Raw genomic sequence first — 16,874 nt, 5'->3', positions numbered from 1 at the left:
CCATTTGAGGACAGAACCCAAAAATTGTGTTTCGTGTGTTCCTCAAATGTACCATTAACCCAGAAGCACAGAAAAGAATGTCCTTTAATTAGTCACCATCCCTACCCTTCTCTATCTATCATATTAGTCCGCTGTTAGCAATGTCTCCGTGATGAATTAAGCTATTTGATATTTACAGTGTTTTCAACACTTTAAACATAATTGTTAACAACTTGGGCCCTCGGGTTGAAGAAAGTTGCTTTATATCGTGGTATTTGTAAATGCACGTGCACGCTCGACACGCAATAAATGTCAATGACAATGATTCGTAGAACACTGATCCCCCATATTAAAATATAGTATGATTTATTTGAGGAGTGTGAGCTTGCAACAAGTTACTAGTACATACGAGAGAGACATGTATAGTAAATATTAATTCTGTTCAGTTCTTGTCCTTTTTTCACTTAAAAATGGGAGCTTGATTTTTGAACGCTTTTCAGCAATGAAAGCATGTCTTTAAAGCAATTAAATTAATTTCAAAACCGAAAGAAAGTAAAGAAGTAAGTAAGTAAATCATTTATTATAGTGACATGTGTTATACAGTACAATGCGAAACATTTAATACAATTAAATATTCAAACACCCGGCCCATCGGATATATATGTCACTTTTAACAAAAATAAATGAAATATATAAATACACAAATATTACACATAGCGTTTTTTGTACAACAAAGATTGCCTGAGATTGTAAGAGAAATATATATATACATGTATTTCGCAATTTTTTCAATTGACCAAAATGCTGTCCATGCACTTCAAATTTGATCATTAGTTAAGTTTATTGATAAAGGGTAATAATTCAAAGAATTAAACGAAATTGTATAAATTAATGCTAATAAGTTATGTAAATTAAATGCACGACTTGCTAATATTACGGGCGGGATAAGCCCAATACTTAATTCCACGTTGATTGCAAATACATGTGCAAGTGTTGTATAGGGATGTGTAAACTAGAGTTAAATATTAAATAGTTCAGATATTGGATCGTTTTGTACACCATAGAGGAAATATCTTATAAAACCCTACAAAAAGGTGGTCGATAAAGCGCCGTCTTAAATTATAGTCTACCAATACAGGTACTAATTATAATATCAAGCTTATCTTCCGAGATTTTCTTAATAAAAATAAAATTTAAAACAGATATATACCATTCATTGAACACGCATGTGTGATTTTAGTTGAAGCCGCTATACATGCTATAAGCGGATATATAACCACACCTCATTAATTATATGTTACGGTAAAAGTCTTTTTGTCGTATTTCATTTCTCATTTTGAACTCAAATTCCTGCTCGAAAAAGAACTTCTGGTCCATATATTTTGGCCTATAAAAAGAAATGTGTTTGTAAATTGAAATTCATTTATTATATGGGCGATGGCCACATTTGCGAGACTAAATTAAGTGTACATTTCTATGCAAACAGCATTGGACCAACATTAGAATTTGACAAAAATACTACATACACATATATACACAAAAACAATCTTGCAATGGTCCTATACGAATGTACATTTCATATTTATAAAATCAATACTAAGAACGTGGAAGAATAATCCCGGGGGGGGGGGGGGGTAGGGGGCCGCCCCCTTTTGTGTCCAACATATACATAAGATTTAATAAATCATTTTTTGGGTGTGGCCGTGGGCCCCTACCCTAACCTCAAACTGCCCCCCCCCCTCTCAGAGTCGGTTACTGACGAGAACTGATTGTCAGAATTTCAAATAATAGTTTATTTATAATTTCACAATAACATAGCGCGATTTTTTTTCCACATTTATCGATTAAAAAATGGGGGGGGGGGCACAAACATACTACCTTCCATCTGAAGGAGGGGGTCATGCTCCCTTCCCCCGTGACTACGCCTTTCATTTTATTGTGTCTAAGTAGATTCGATCATTCCCAACACAAACTGCTAGACTTCTAGATGATTTCAGAGCCATAAACATTTTTTGACTTAAGCTTTTAAAAGATGCTTCACGATCCTGGGGACAGCTCTTTTTTTCTTTTCTTATATTTTTTTTTCTCATTTTGGTGATATGAAAACGAATATATTTCGAACACGAAATTGCAGTCAACAGGAAATGACGCAGTTTATATCACACCACATGACCCCTAATGATGAGGTATACGCCACAATATGTCTGCCAAAAGTAATATCTAATGACAAAACAAACTCATTTCTTACACAGTTAATGAGCTGCTCTGGCGGTCTATTTTTGTTTCAAGTTATCAATGGTAATTCTCTGGAACGAAAGATGGGATCGTTTATAGAAATGTTGATTCATAGTGCCTTTACTGTTGAATGAAAATGCTAACCAATTAGTACGATATTCAATGCATCCAGAAAAAGAATTTACATATACATGTGCTCACAATTTTTAATTCTTTCTTGTATTCAAAAATCAAAATTGAACTTTATTTAAACAAAAATATCACTTCAGATTTGGTTTGTCTTAAAGGTGAAAAACGCGACAATAGTACTCTTCTGAGGTTAATGGTTCCTTTGGTGGCCATTTATTTTCACTCACCTTCTGTGTGTAATATATTTCTTGTGTCAATACAATAGGAAACTGCAGAGTTTACGACATCGAAATCCATGGTGCATAAAGGTTACGAAACAACCTTTATATTCATCAAACTATTTATCTTCTTTCTATCTACAAGCATACAATCCATAATTAATGCTTAGTTTAAGGACCCTCTATACACTGCACCCTAAAGTCTGTTATATTTTATGCAATTAGAGTCATCTATCCTTAGACAAATTAAATAAATTGAAATCTTCAGTATATTACTCAATTTGTAATAAATTCAAGCATTTTTAACAGTTTATTAGGCCAAAATGAATTAACTGAACACTTTATTTGCATGTATTTGTATTTTCCCATTTTAAAAAGTGATTTCTGTTCATCAATACTCTGTTGTCCTTGACATTTTTCGTGGGCTTTAAATGACTGAATGATACCATAACTTGGAATGAAACGGATTAATTCAATATTTACATCTTTATATAATGTAATTTTCTCAATATTCAAAAAAAAAGTGAAAAGAGGGGTCCTTGTTCATTTTCAGTGGAACTTTACACTGTGGTATATACTCTGTAATTTTATTTTCCTACATTTTGCTTTGTTACTTTCTATATTCACATACTTGACCTTGATGTGGGGAGAGGACTAAACTAGGCTGTGTCTGCTGCCCAATCCTATTCACTTTTGTGAATAAAATATTATTTAAATAAATAAATGTATATATACATACACATACAATTCTGACTAATAATATACATATAGCTCCAAATTAATTTTAACAATAAAACTAAGCTTTATGACATCCACATTCATATTATTAATTACTATTATATACAAATTTCATTGTACACGACGTATCAGAATTAAGCAAACTTACAATTCCAGATAAAATCTATGGAAGACATATACATGTATTACACATTCAGAATCATATGTCATATCACACACATAAATATTTATGAAAATTATATATTTCTATGTCACGCTAGTAGCAATTGTCACTTCAAATATCTATTTTGATATTTTAGTAGAACCCTTAAATTCACAGGGCCAAACAAGAACTAGGCCTACGCCAATGATTTATCTTATTCATGCAGGTTTTCTTAGAATTAACTTTATTTCGTTCATGATTAAGTGTTGCCGTCTCAACACAAAATTCATTTTGCTAAGCTTTCGCTGAAGTGGTTAATCTATATCTTTATTTTATCTATTATTTCATATGTAGGGAGAGGGCGTATTAAGTTTTAAGAACTTTTGCCCAATCCCAGTTGTAAAGTTTATAGACAATATAATATGTTCAAACCAAACCATCTATTATTTAAGTTAGCGTCTCTACAGTGTAAGTTACATCTAAAGCAGCGAAAATGAATGTATAAAACCACCCGATTCAAACAACGAATGATGCATGAAAAGTGTGTGTGTGTGTGTTGGGGGGGGGGGGGGGTTAGATGGCTCTCACAGAGCACAGCTAAATTCGATTTTTTTAAAATAACTTTTGAAGCTTATGTAACAGGGACCTTTGTATGGGCTCAAGGTCAGTGATATATGAAAGGTAAGCGATAGAAATTTACCTTTAAAAGAAATTACAACCATGGGGGAAACTATGACCCAAAAAAGCGCCAGAAATGATACAAAATCATTGTTGCTTACTTTCAATAGATTTTGTTGTTAAAATTTTATTTTATTTCAAAGAAATATAACCTGTTTCGTGAGAAAGTTGATATTAACATTTTGAATTGTTTCTATCTTTGAACAACAGATACTTCTTCTATGAATGACTGCTTCTATAAATATCTTTCTGTGCCGTAGATGAGCAAAATTTTCTATTCTTCTCTTCAAAAATTGTCATTTTCAATTAACCCCAATCGTTTCCTCAACTTTTTTGTCTTCCGTTCTACTTTTTAATACTTTCAAATGGTTCTTTTATTATAGTAAGTCGTATATATATTTGATTGGAAGTGTTACAAAAATATAATCCAGCGTGGCCTTTATCGTTCAGTGTTAATTGATTTTGCATGTTTTGAACTTCGAACACCTTCTATTCTTCTGCTAACTGCAGGATCTCAAGTCCAAACAATTACGTGAAAGAAAACAAGCGCCGATGCGTATCAACAGATGTGTATATTTTACTACCGTAATTGCTATTTTTTCGTTGCATGAACTTCAGAACGATATATATACTCAATCAAACGAGGAACATAAGCTTTAGTAATGGTTCATGAAAGAGTGAAGCGAAAAATGAGAATATACTGTGAACGCTTACACCGGAAAATGAATGTCTTTTGCAGGCATACGCACTTGATGGGAACCGTTTGAATTAAATGAACAATATAACATTTGATTATCCATTGTTTAAAAATATTTTTTTATTTGTCAATAATTTAAATTGTGGTAAAAGCTCATAATAGAATTTTCATTATTGCATACAAAACGAACCCCCTCCCCGAGTAAAACCACTTTGATAATTAGGTCACAACCGTAGCAACGATTTCAAAGGGGGGGGGCAACCTCCCAAAATAATCTGACAAACAAAAAGAAAAAAAAACCTCACAACAACAAAAGATGTGTGTGTGTGGGGGGGGATGGGGGGGGGGGTAACCAGCATCTAAATGAAAATTCACTATAGCATAATTCTATACTCAGGAAAAAGTGCCTCCCCCCCCCCCCCCCCAACGGCGTTCTACAGGCCTGGGTCATCAAATATACATGTATACGTCTGAGTGCTCTGTTAAGTAAATACTCATTTACTCTGGGAGTTAAGTAAACTGTTTTATTGTAATTATACAATATTTCTTATCGTATAATTACAATTATATTGTATAATGAATTACTTTGTGAAATAGATGAAAGTGGGATTAACTCCGTAGCACTCACTGTGTATACCGTGTTTTCGTATAGAGTAAAACTTTGCACCCATTGATATTTTCGGAGAGTTCACGGGCATGCTTAAGCTATAATTATATATCTCGCTAAATTCTTGAGCATTTTAACACCCATGCATAAATTTGAAAATTAACAGATGTGAAAAGTTCTGTCTTAAACCTATAACAAATTTTGTAATTGGCCCTTTATCTAAAAAAATAATATAATTCCGTACAATTACCGGCACAAAAACACGAATTTAAATCTTTTATGTTGTAAAAATCAAACGCGTTAAACTCAGAAGATCATCGCAATCCACTGACTCCATAGAAGCCCGTTTTTAATAAAGTTCCTTTCTTTAAGCTAAGTTGATGTCATTATATCCACTCTTATCGAACATTTCATCTAAATCGCATATTATCTGCCTTAATTTAAACTAAAATATTTAAAAACCAAGATTCCATCAAACCAGTTTTTCTCACTAGGGAAACAAAGCGATTGCGCAGAGAATTGTGGTAAATGTTCCTGACCAAGAACAGAAAAAATACTTATCCTAATATTCAGAAATGAATGAATCTACTAATATGTTTAATTGTCCGGAAAAGAGCATTCCCATGCCTAGCCGAGGACAAATGTAAACCTAATTTTTGACCCAAACTAAGGACAATCCTCACTAACATACATGAATTAAGATTGACTTATGTTTATTTAATTGTAATGTTTTAGATCATTTCAGTTTAATCGTTAAAATATTTCTATAGTTTATGGACAAAAATATCATTTTTGTACGTGTAATTCTAGGCAGAGTTATCTCCAGTTGTGCTTTGTGGGTTATCTACCTTTGAAGTAATCACCACTCGCTTAAGCAGAGACGGTATTGTCTCTGCTCATTTAAGGTACATGTACCCCGAAGTTCTTTCTACTCATCGCCGTCTCAGGTACTAATTACTTGATGATAGACAGTAGACATCATTTTGTTGTCATGATTCTAAATCAATCTATTTGTTAATATTTCTTTGGAGATCAAATGAGTTTTCTGTTATTCACTCGACATTTTAGAGAGCCATAAGATACGACCCCCTTATCCGTTGGTTCGCTACCTTCAACCCCTAGCGCTGTCTTCTACCACATTTGCAGGCTTTGATCGCTGCAGTATACACCATAATAGTATATATTATCTCCGGTGGGTACCATTTAAAGCAATATCTATTACCGAGTATAATATGCAGGATTATCCCCTTGGTCTCCGACTCGTTATACTCGGCGCCACCCCTAGGCTTACAGATGTTAAAAGCAGAATTGCGTTTATACTATATTATCATCGTTTGTACAGGTATGCCTCATAAATTTCTGGGGGTATTTTATGACTAAACAGGTATAACTGGACTTCATTTTTACCGAATTCTGTCCCTCGAGCAAACGAAATGAACGACAATATGGTGTGAATTAACCGCTTAACATTTTTGTTGCTCTCCCACCATTTCCGCTATCACTGGGGAAATCTCGACTACTGAGAGAAACAAGTTCACCTTTGTTTGCCGATAAGTAAAGAAAATTTACATAATCTGAATTGTAAAAGCACTTATGAGTATTTTTTTTTTATAAAAAAGATATATAAGCATGTGTTTTCGTTTTTCTTTGATGCTTGTTTCTGGATAATTTCACAAAAGTACAATACACAAAACAGATATTTTGCAACTTTTTAAAAAATACGCTCGGCGGAAACAATTCATGATACGGATTTCAAAAGAAAATATAAAAGTCTATTTTGATAATGGAAAGTGCATGAATCGAACTCCAGCTGCTCCTAGCCTTTGTCCAGTTATTTTGATAACCTCAAGTGTATATTTTTAACTTTTTTATGACTTCTATTTTAAAAACTAGAGAAAACTACCATTAACCTCTTGGGAATATCAACAATTTATTTTAACACAGAGGGAGGCCTTTAAAGACATTTAAGAATCGTTTTAATAAGCTTAGATTTTAAATACTTGTGATTTTAGAGGATTTTAACGGGTATCAATTCGACCTTCCTATATCAATATTGGGGACAGGATTTATTCAATCAATTGCATGTAGTGCTCTTCTTTTTCAACACTCATGTAAATGTATTAATGCAAATCTCGCCTTCTAACCAAACAATCCTCTTTGAATAATATTTTCTTTTAAAGACTTGTATTTTGATTTCTTGCGCTTAGCGGCACTTTTTTCACCTGTTACATTGGTTTCGGGACACAGCAACATTTGTTGTTTTAACTGTTGTCGGCGCTTCTAAATAACACGACATCAGTGTCCATTCGGTGATTTATTTCAACTCGCGGACAAAGAAACACCTTGAATATGGACCGGAAACATAAATATCTTATTGAAAAATTTATGCAATGATAAATAATTAAAACATGGGTCTAGAGACGTGATTTATGGCTCGTTCTTGTTTCGCTAATCACGCCACATTTTTCGCCCATTATTTGACTCAAGTGGTCAGAAATACCAAGCATTACTTAATACAGTTTCATTTTCACACAATGATCGCACTATTGTAGTACCAAGAAAGCATAAGAATACACAGAAAAGGGTCCAATATTCCTAATCTTCTCTTAAGTCTTATGTAAGGGGTGCTTAATTCTACTTTCGACACGTTCTCAATTGATTAATCTGTTTCACCTAATCTTTCATCAGTTAAACATTTTGTTGCGCTTTAACATACTTGCGTAAAGAAAAAAACTTACTGTTTAAGAAAGCTACGATATCTCAAAAAATACAAGAAAACTGATCGGTGGGCGGAGCTAAGGAAATTTTATCCAATAGATGGGCGTAATAAGGAGAGAGAGACAGAATACGTTTTGTGATTTTCCACACAAGGTGTATATGTTTGCTATTTGACGAGGGGTGTATACATGTGCTTTTTGTACTAATTTTGATATCCCCATAAAAATGTGATTACACTGGTGGATATTTTGATTTCTGCTACAGTGGAAGAGAAATATATATGAGATATATTTAAAAAAAAAAAAAGATCATATCATGGTCAAATGGATTTTCTGCAGCGTGAGTTGACACACGTTACTCTTTTATTTATAGATGATTTCGTTTCAAATTACTCTTAATAATGTGGCGGATTAGCGTTATTGTGATTACGTTGTCCGTGTGTCTGATAGTATGTGAGGCGGATCTTACTATTTGTGAACGCAATCCAATACATACGACAGCTGAAAAGTCCAAGGGGGATAATGGATTTCAAATTTCTTTTTTGGAACTGGAATCCCAAAAAGATGCTAAATTCAAACCTGGACAAAACTACACAGGTAATCAGCCGATAGGAAACTTGTTCGAATTCTTAAAATAAAAATAACAAAATGTATATTAAGTTAAATTTTGTAAAAGAGAAAGTATGCATGGATTTGCCATATCCAATGTAACACCATTCACTCGTAAGAATATCTGGGGGGTTTTTTTTGGGGGGGGGCACATATTATAACAATCATACCGTATATTTGTTGAAGACACTTACATTAGTCACCTGCCCCGATCTCCTAGGGGATTTGGAAGAAACTAATGGTGGGAGTTAGTAAAATATCACCAAGAGAGGTAGAGATAGTGACAAAGTGATATAAAACGTCGGAATGTTATTTTTTAATTTTGTTCAGTTTACCATTTATTAGAGAGTGATACGTATAGAAGGTTCACGCAGAACACGTTAATATTACCTATTTAAACGCAATCTGCTCTACTTATGAATAAGAAGTTACAGGTTTTCAGTTGTATACAGTGGCAAACTTAATGTTCATTAAAATTCATCTCTGCCTCATAGGGAACAAGTTATGGAAATCACAGCGCATCGTGAAGGCTTTGAAGGGTTTTGTTTATATATTGTATATACTTTTAACATTGTCTCAGGTGTATTCCACAGGTAAAATAAACTTAATATATTACATAGCTCGGAGTTTAAAAATGATTTGAACAGTTTTATTCCAATGCATATTTATCCATGCCCACATGAATTCATTATTGTCTTCTTTGCACTTTGTTTTACCTTTCGGCAATATATCTATAAAGTTAACATCGTGTAATTTAATTGATTTGTCCTACATTTGTTTTTATGTTAGAAAGCTTCAACAATTCTTTTGGTTTTTTATTTCAAAGTTTATAAAAAAGAAGATAAATTTGATGTCGTTTCTCCTTGAAGAAAGATTTTTTAGTTGTTGTCTGTTACGCCGTCTGTAACATTAAACTTAACTTGAAGTGTTCTCAATAAAAGTCTCAAAATCCATGAAAAAAGACAGTAAACTGCAGAAAAAGATAAAACAAAAAACAAAAGTCAATTCATAGAGAAGGCAACAAATATCTTGGGGAGGGGGAACTATGACTGATTTTATATTAGCAAGAACAAGGTCACTCGGCCCTGATCGGTCAGGCTCGGACAACAATGTATGTTTATTTTGCAATTACCAGTTATCATTTGCCTTGGGATTTGAAATCTGAGTCAGTTGTTACATATGAAGTTATTATAGATAACTAGCAAATTCTGACAAAATGGAAGAAAGTTATCCTTGTTTTCAATACAATAGGGCTGTTTAGTTAGTTTCTTTGATGTGAAGTGTCTTGATGGATTGGTGAAGGGGTAATGAAGAGTTGCCAATCGAACACTCTATCATTAAATCCTCAAGTTATTACATTGTTTAGGAACGCGTGCTACGACTTTACGTCTAACGTTCTTAAAATTTTATACTCCATATCAGCAATTTATCATCAACGGAAAAACAAACAAAAGTAAAGGATCTGCTGTGTCTTTAAGATTATTTTCATGTTCAAAGAAAATGTGGCTACTCCGGAACCAGCAAGTGCGATTTCTTGATGAAACGATACTATTTCCGGAACGCATTGAAACAGTTGCTCGGGGCCTATAGTATAGGCAAAAGAAAATCTATGTAACTCTATAAATACTTATGATTTAAGAAAAAATTCTGGTCCGTTACGACATTCAATTTCGTAAATTATGCAAAGGCAACATCCTTATCTTGTCGCCATCTTGGCAAGTTCGTTCAAATTTCGACAGGTCTTTCATATTGTGTACATATATCTAAGGATGAGAAAAAGCCTAATTTGAACTTTAACTGTCATACTTTCGTTTGAAATTTGATTTTGTGTAACCCTAGTCGACCCTTCCTGAATAGAAATGCCTCGCAAGACATGGAAAAATGGGAAGACCTCATTCCTTTTTTATTGAATATTTTGGCAGAATATCATCATTAAATACGTAATACAAGTAGTCGGCAAACCTGCTCAGGGGTGGGTCTCACTATACATAAGTTAATAACAACAATGCTCATTTTGAAAATGATATGCAGGGGGTAAAGCGAGATCCATTCAGGTATTGTGAGGGAACCTACTCAACTCAGGGTGAAATTAACAACCAAGTTTCTTACACAATCACCAAGCTCTTTCATTCATTGTCGGTTGTATGCATAATGTGTGAATGTTATTCTTGCACAATCTGTTGTCAATTTATCTCCAATGCTCATTTTATGCCCTATTTTTTGCTTTCTAAAGCCGATTAACAAGGAGCCTTTGTAACGTACATGTATATACTTTTTTAGCAGATATACAGAAGAACTGTTTATTGAATATAACATATCTTAAATTCATATTACAGCTTTTAAATACAAATGATTCCATTTATTTTTGATTTCTTTAAAATGCTTTGTGAGAAAAAAAAATATTCAAGTCTTTAGATGGCCTGGCATCGGGTAAAACTGGTACCCGACACATCATCAGCTTCCGGTTATCTTGCTTGCTGTAATTATGTCCAATAATAATGTCTAATTCTGGACATTACACTGTCGGACACCACTGGTTTTGTGTTCCAATGATCATTTCTCAAATATCATACAAAAATCTTATTGTCCTTTTTTCTTTATATGACAACCTTAGTAATTGGAACATGTTTATATGTTGTATTGACCATTTGATCGTCATTTCTCTTTAGGGGAGAATATTTAAATACATGTTCTCTAAAACATAGGAGGAGAGCTGGGTATATCAATCGAATAAAAGCATATAATCTCCTTATAATAATGCAACACCTTTAATCACATGATGGACTTGCACTGGTTTTATTACGATAATGGTGTCTAAAGAAAAATTGATATGATCGCCAATTTTGATTTCTTTTTCTTTCTTTTTTATTTTAATTCGGGAAGAGCTTAAGTATAAGTATGTAGATTGATCTCTTGATACAAGAAGAGGTGCTTTTGATGTATGGAATTCCAGATTAAGTCCCTTAATTAACGCTCAGCAATACACACTTTTAATTCTTTATGTACCGTCTGTCTTCAACAGCATTCTCCAGACTACAAGTGTTTGACAGTAACTTTAAAGAACAAATATTTATGAAGTACGCAGGTTACATATATCAACACGGGCGAGGGCGAAATGACCACTGTTAATTGTCCTGGAAAACATGTTTTTCGTCCCTAATTCTTGTAAATCCGTATAAAGGGCTTAGTCCAGACACCTTTTCCTTTGTCTGTCTATAGATGCCTAATCACCTAAGAAAATTGCCCAGGTACGGTGGCTTTTGAATGCTGTTCTCGTACATCAAGAGAAAACGCGTCCGGATTTTGACATTCTGCCTGCAGATATGCGCTCTTGGTTGAATCTGTTTTTTAGACAACACCCTGACAAATGACAAAAAATGTTTTGGCCAATTCGCTGAAATTGATGACCATCAAGCGTCACTGGCCGGAAAATTCATTAAAAGGAAAATTATTTACAAGGCGGTAAAATCAGGTGACCTCGAGAAACATACATTACTATTAAAAATAGAAGAAGAATCGATTTTAAAGAATACCGATAGATTTGCATTTTTTTTTCAAATTCAAATTGAATAAATATTGCTAATTGTGAAATACTTTTTAAGACCCATTCGCTAAAATCACATACAATTTGATAATTGGATTAGGTTTTTGTATTGGCCATTTCCTACTTACGATGAAATCAGAATTCTTTTGTAAATGTACTTTAAACAGAAACTGTTTTGAGAGACCTTGATTTGGAGAGTTTAATCAATGGAATGTTGCCGTTTTCAAAACGATACACAAAAGGCGCGGGTACAAACTTCAAAGTTTACAGATACATAGTACTAATATTATTTTTGTAATAATAGGAAAAACATGTTATTGTTTCATATCTAGGATTCTCGACCCTCTATTCTCAAAAGAATAAATTTTTTTTGGATATTGAGAAAATTATATCGTATAAAGACGTCAAAATTTAAGTTAATCTTCATTTTCAAACATAGTGTACCAGCTTTTAGCCTCAGGAAATACGTTTCAAGACAACAAAGTATTGATGAACAGAAAAGAGGAGAAATTACATCAAAATCAAGCATTCCGTAGATCGAATAAAATGTTAAAAATACTTGAATTTATTATAAATTGAGTAATATATTGCAGATTTCACTTCATTTGATTTTAGATATAAGGGCAGATCATTCTAAATGTGTAAAAAAAAAAAAAAAAAAAAAAAAAAAAAAAAAACCAACGGTAGTAGAACTCTTTAGTGTGCAATGTATAGAGCCTCCTTAAACAAACCCTGATATCGTGGCCAAAGCATACGCCAAATATGTTTCAATAGTCGTCGCTATACATCATATCCCATGTCGTCTTCGCCATCCGCCTTTGGTTTGCTCCTTGTGTATATTAATACACTCTATACTTAACTCTTAATGAATTGTGATGCTAAAGTACATACATGCCGTGAGGCTTTAAATAAATATTGATCAAAATATCGGTACATTGTATATTTAAATGTAGGTAAGTAAAAAGATTGAATTGATTGTATAATTTTCAGCTTCTTTACCCACCTTTGAATCTAACATTTTCTTCTTCTGGTCGATTTGCGATATGGCGACAACCCGACTTTCCCATGGACGGCATTCTAGTTTCAGGAGTAAAGTCATCACAGATTCAAAAGAATTTTATTTCATTTTTAAGTCATCCCTTTAAGAAGGGATAACCCTAAATAAGTTGTTTAATGAGCTAATATTGCGGAGACAGGCTACAAGTACATTCATGTCCTCCCGCAAAAATGAAATATTCAATTTTGATTTTTAATAAAATAAATGTTTATATGACTTGGAATGCAGACTCTCCCTAAATTCTATGCGCCAATGTCGAAGTTTAATTTCTTTATAAAATAGGGATATTCCAATACATAAATTTTGCTATTTACACAATACATGGCATATTTAATCAACCCGATAAGGGGACCCTAAACACCGTAGAACTCACGTTAAGGCGGGGCCTTTACGCGCTTGTAAGTCAGTAATCTTTTTATTTGCTCTCTCTGTTGAAATAACACTTGGGTTTTTTGTGTTTTGAGTCTAGCTATCACTTTGTCTTTTCAGAAAAGATAACCCCAACCTTATAAAATCTCTACTGTAAACTTTAGGCGCGCATGTGGTTTTCCTTACGAATGATATGAAAATCTCGATATCTTTTGACGAGTTAATGTCATTGTGTTCTGTAAACAGTGCCCTTAATACTACGCGATGATGAAAAAGATATATTTTGAATAAAATCTTTTCGTACTTTTTTACACAAAAGGAAAATGCGGTGAAATGGCTGAAAAGTAGGATGAAAAATAGTTTAACAAATTCAAGAAAAGTAAAAGGAACAAAGATCAAAACTATCTTAAATGTCGAAGTAATAATTTAACAATGATATCAAACTTTATTTAGAATTTATTTAGGGTACATTCTTTGAAATTCCTGTCTGCGCGCATATACTTACGTGCCTTCACAACATACAGATTAAAGTGAATATTGTCGGTGTGTCACAACCTTATACAACATTTTAAAGACGTGAATGTGTTTGATTCTAGAAACACATATAAATGCATCGAAGCGGATACTAGCGCATAACTTTTTGCATGAAATATGTTTTCTAGATGTAAATTAGCCGCGTCGAAAACGTGTCGATGCCGAAAAATCAACCTCGTTTTCTTCTGAATCTATCATAGATTGTTGCCACATCCAAGTGCCTGTAAGCAGTCTAATTGCGTTATATTTATGTAAGGTTAAATGTTTGAAGTTTGTGTAAAATAACCTCATCAATAATTCTTTTGTGAGAAAAGAAGAGGCAAACTATTTTCTCTGCATTTCTTCTGCAGTCATCACAGGGACTCAAACCAATCCCTCGAACTTTTAAGGAACCCAAGAACTTTAAAAAGCAGAAGCACAGAGACAAGTATCCCCTAAAACCGATGCAAATCACTTCGCATTTCATGACTTGCTTTCAAGTCTCTATGCAACTACCTTCCAGTTTGAAAATGTGAACCAGATACAAACCTATGACAAAATTTTATTTTCTCACCTCTTCTCATCTTTATCGGAAATATATTCACTGGATTTCAATAAAAATTGACATGTTTATCTGTCAAAACATCCGAATAATTGAGCCCAGTCATTGATGGCGTGTGAAACGAATGATCAAATTTGCTGACCAGTCTAACTGGACAGTGACAAATACCTCCTTTATTTATTTTAAACAGGATAAGTGATAATTCTATTGAAAGTTTTTGGCCAGTCGCAAAACCCTCGAAATTTCAAGTATTTGACAATTGTCTCAGGTAGCAGACGACAACCCGAGCTCACGCGGCTGAGGTTGGTGGGATGCCGGGATACATTCGGAATTTGATGGCGGCTGTCTGCAGAGACAAATTGCGCGAAGTGGAATGCCTTATAAATTTATTCTTCGTTTTGTTTGTTGAGTCATTTATTCTTAGCGGGAGGGAAAAATTTTCAGCATAGCGGGGGACGGGGTTTCAACCCCTGACCACATAATTAAGTATGAAGACGGCTGCAGCATTCCATTTTCTCTCGGTTGCATTTTCTGCATTTCTTCCCTTTCAATTGCACAAAGACACTAAACTGTCGTCTTCAAACAATATTTTAAAACATCATAGCGTTTGATCTATAAGACACTAACATATTGCGTTTGATCACAGCTTTAAAACAAAGTAGATGAACGTATTTGTCACTACACAATGAAAATATATTACATTTGCATTTATCTACATGTATTATTCAGTCATTTCAAGAATTTGGAAGATTTTGCTGAAGTACCACTTTCCCTTGACTTGATGGTTACAAGTTTTAAAAAGTAAAATGTTTTTAATTTTTTACAAATCACTTGAGTGGAACAAGCTAATTCAGGAAATTTATGAACCCTTAAGGATAGAAATTTATTAAGTAATTAAGCGGAAACAATTAATTTGTAACAATATAAATTAGTTTGTTACATTGACCTTTGACACTTTCACCTCAAAATCAAAAGGTTATACACAATCTATTGAAGGGAATCTGGAAACCATTTCATAACATATATGAATTTGTGACCTTGACTTTTCATATTTTAGTCTCAAAAATCAAAATCTTTTTTAACATAGAATCATCGCTTAAGCTCAATAGAACTAAAATTATCATCTGAAAACTATTTTTGCAAAATATAAATTACATTGGCCATATAATCCGAAATAATTGAATAGGGCTCTTGTATATGTCATAGGAGTTATGATAACAATTTAATTGCAAAATCTAAAGAATATTTTGGGACACCATTCAGCTAAAATGCACCATGTCATACTATATATGAATTTGGGAACTTGACTTTTACAATTGTGACCCCACTTTCTAGAGAGCCACCATTGCAAAAGCTCAAAGAAAACTAAAGTTATCATCATTCTGTAAACCACTTTATGTGTGTTTGAATTTTTTTTTTAAACCCCAAATTCAGTAGAGGTCTTCTTTAAGTCAAAGATAGTTATGATATAAATTTCACGGCAAAAGCTAAACAGCTTTTAGAGATACCATCGGGAAACTAATGTGTTATAGACAAACAGAATAACAATCAAACTGACAAACGGACGAAGGGACAGACCAAATTTAGCCAAAGCGGGTGACAAATATATCAAATTTAATCGTCGAAATGTTCATAGGTTTACGTTCGTATCGCTTTCGCCTAGTTTATGCAGCTATACTTAATGTTATACGTGAAATATGATAAAGTGGAGATATAGTTTTCGCAGTTTTAATATTAATGAAGAGGGATTGTTGAATAGCTACAGGTTTTACAAAAGTTACATAACTTGATGAATAATTCCCTTTTGTACAGCAAAAAGCGCCTTTAAATGAGGTCGTCGATGGAAAAAAAAAATTCAGCGCAAGTAAGACGCGAGACGAGTAATTTGTCATAAATGCCTTGTTCATAACGTCATTAAAAAACTGTAATCACTTGAATGAGCATATTTTTTTGTCTAGAAAATTATCGGGTTATTCATCTTTATGATTTTCTAATCTCCATTTGCGTCCAAATGATGTTTTTGTGCAATTTACTAAGAATTGGGTCAAGGTGTACGCGGCTAACAAGTGTCTTTATTTTA

General features: G+C 33.4%; 1 protein-coding gene across 1 annotated transcript in view; it reads left to right on the top strand.

The window, feature by feature from the left end:
- The window catches only part of LOC133201823 (zinc finger C3H1 domain-containing protein-like), a 92,421-nt gene that overhangs the window by 39,989 nt on the left and 35,558 nt on the right, over positions 1–16,874 (top strand). Inside the window, exon 36 of the mRNA XM_061337627.1 lies at positions 8,534–8,737. Within this exon, the coding sequence (XP_061193611.1) occupies positions 8,534–8,737 (204 nt within the window). The remainder of the gene's footprint in view (positions 1–8,533; positions 8,738–16,874) is intronic.

This window comes from Saccostrea echinata, unplaced genomic scaffold (assembly GCF_033153115.1).
Source record: "Saccostrea echinata isolate AGI-Se365-2 ecotype Australia unplaced genomic scaffold, CSIRO_AGI_Sech_v1 ptg000045l, whole genome shotgun sequence".
NCBI classification, from domain to species: domain Eukaryota; kingdom Metazoa; phylum Mollusca; class Bivalvia; order Ostreida; family Ostreidae; genus Saccostrea; species Saccostrea echinata.
This window is presented reverse-complemented; position numbering and strand designations above follow the sequence as displayed.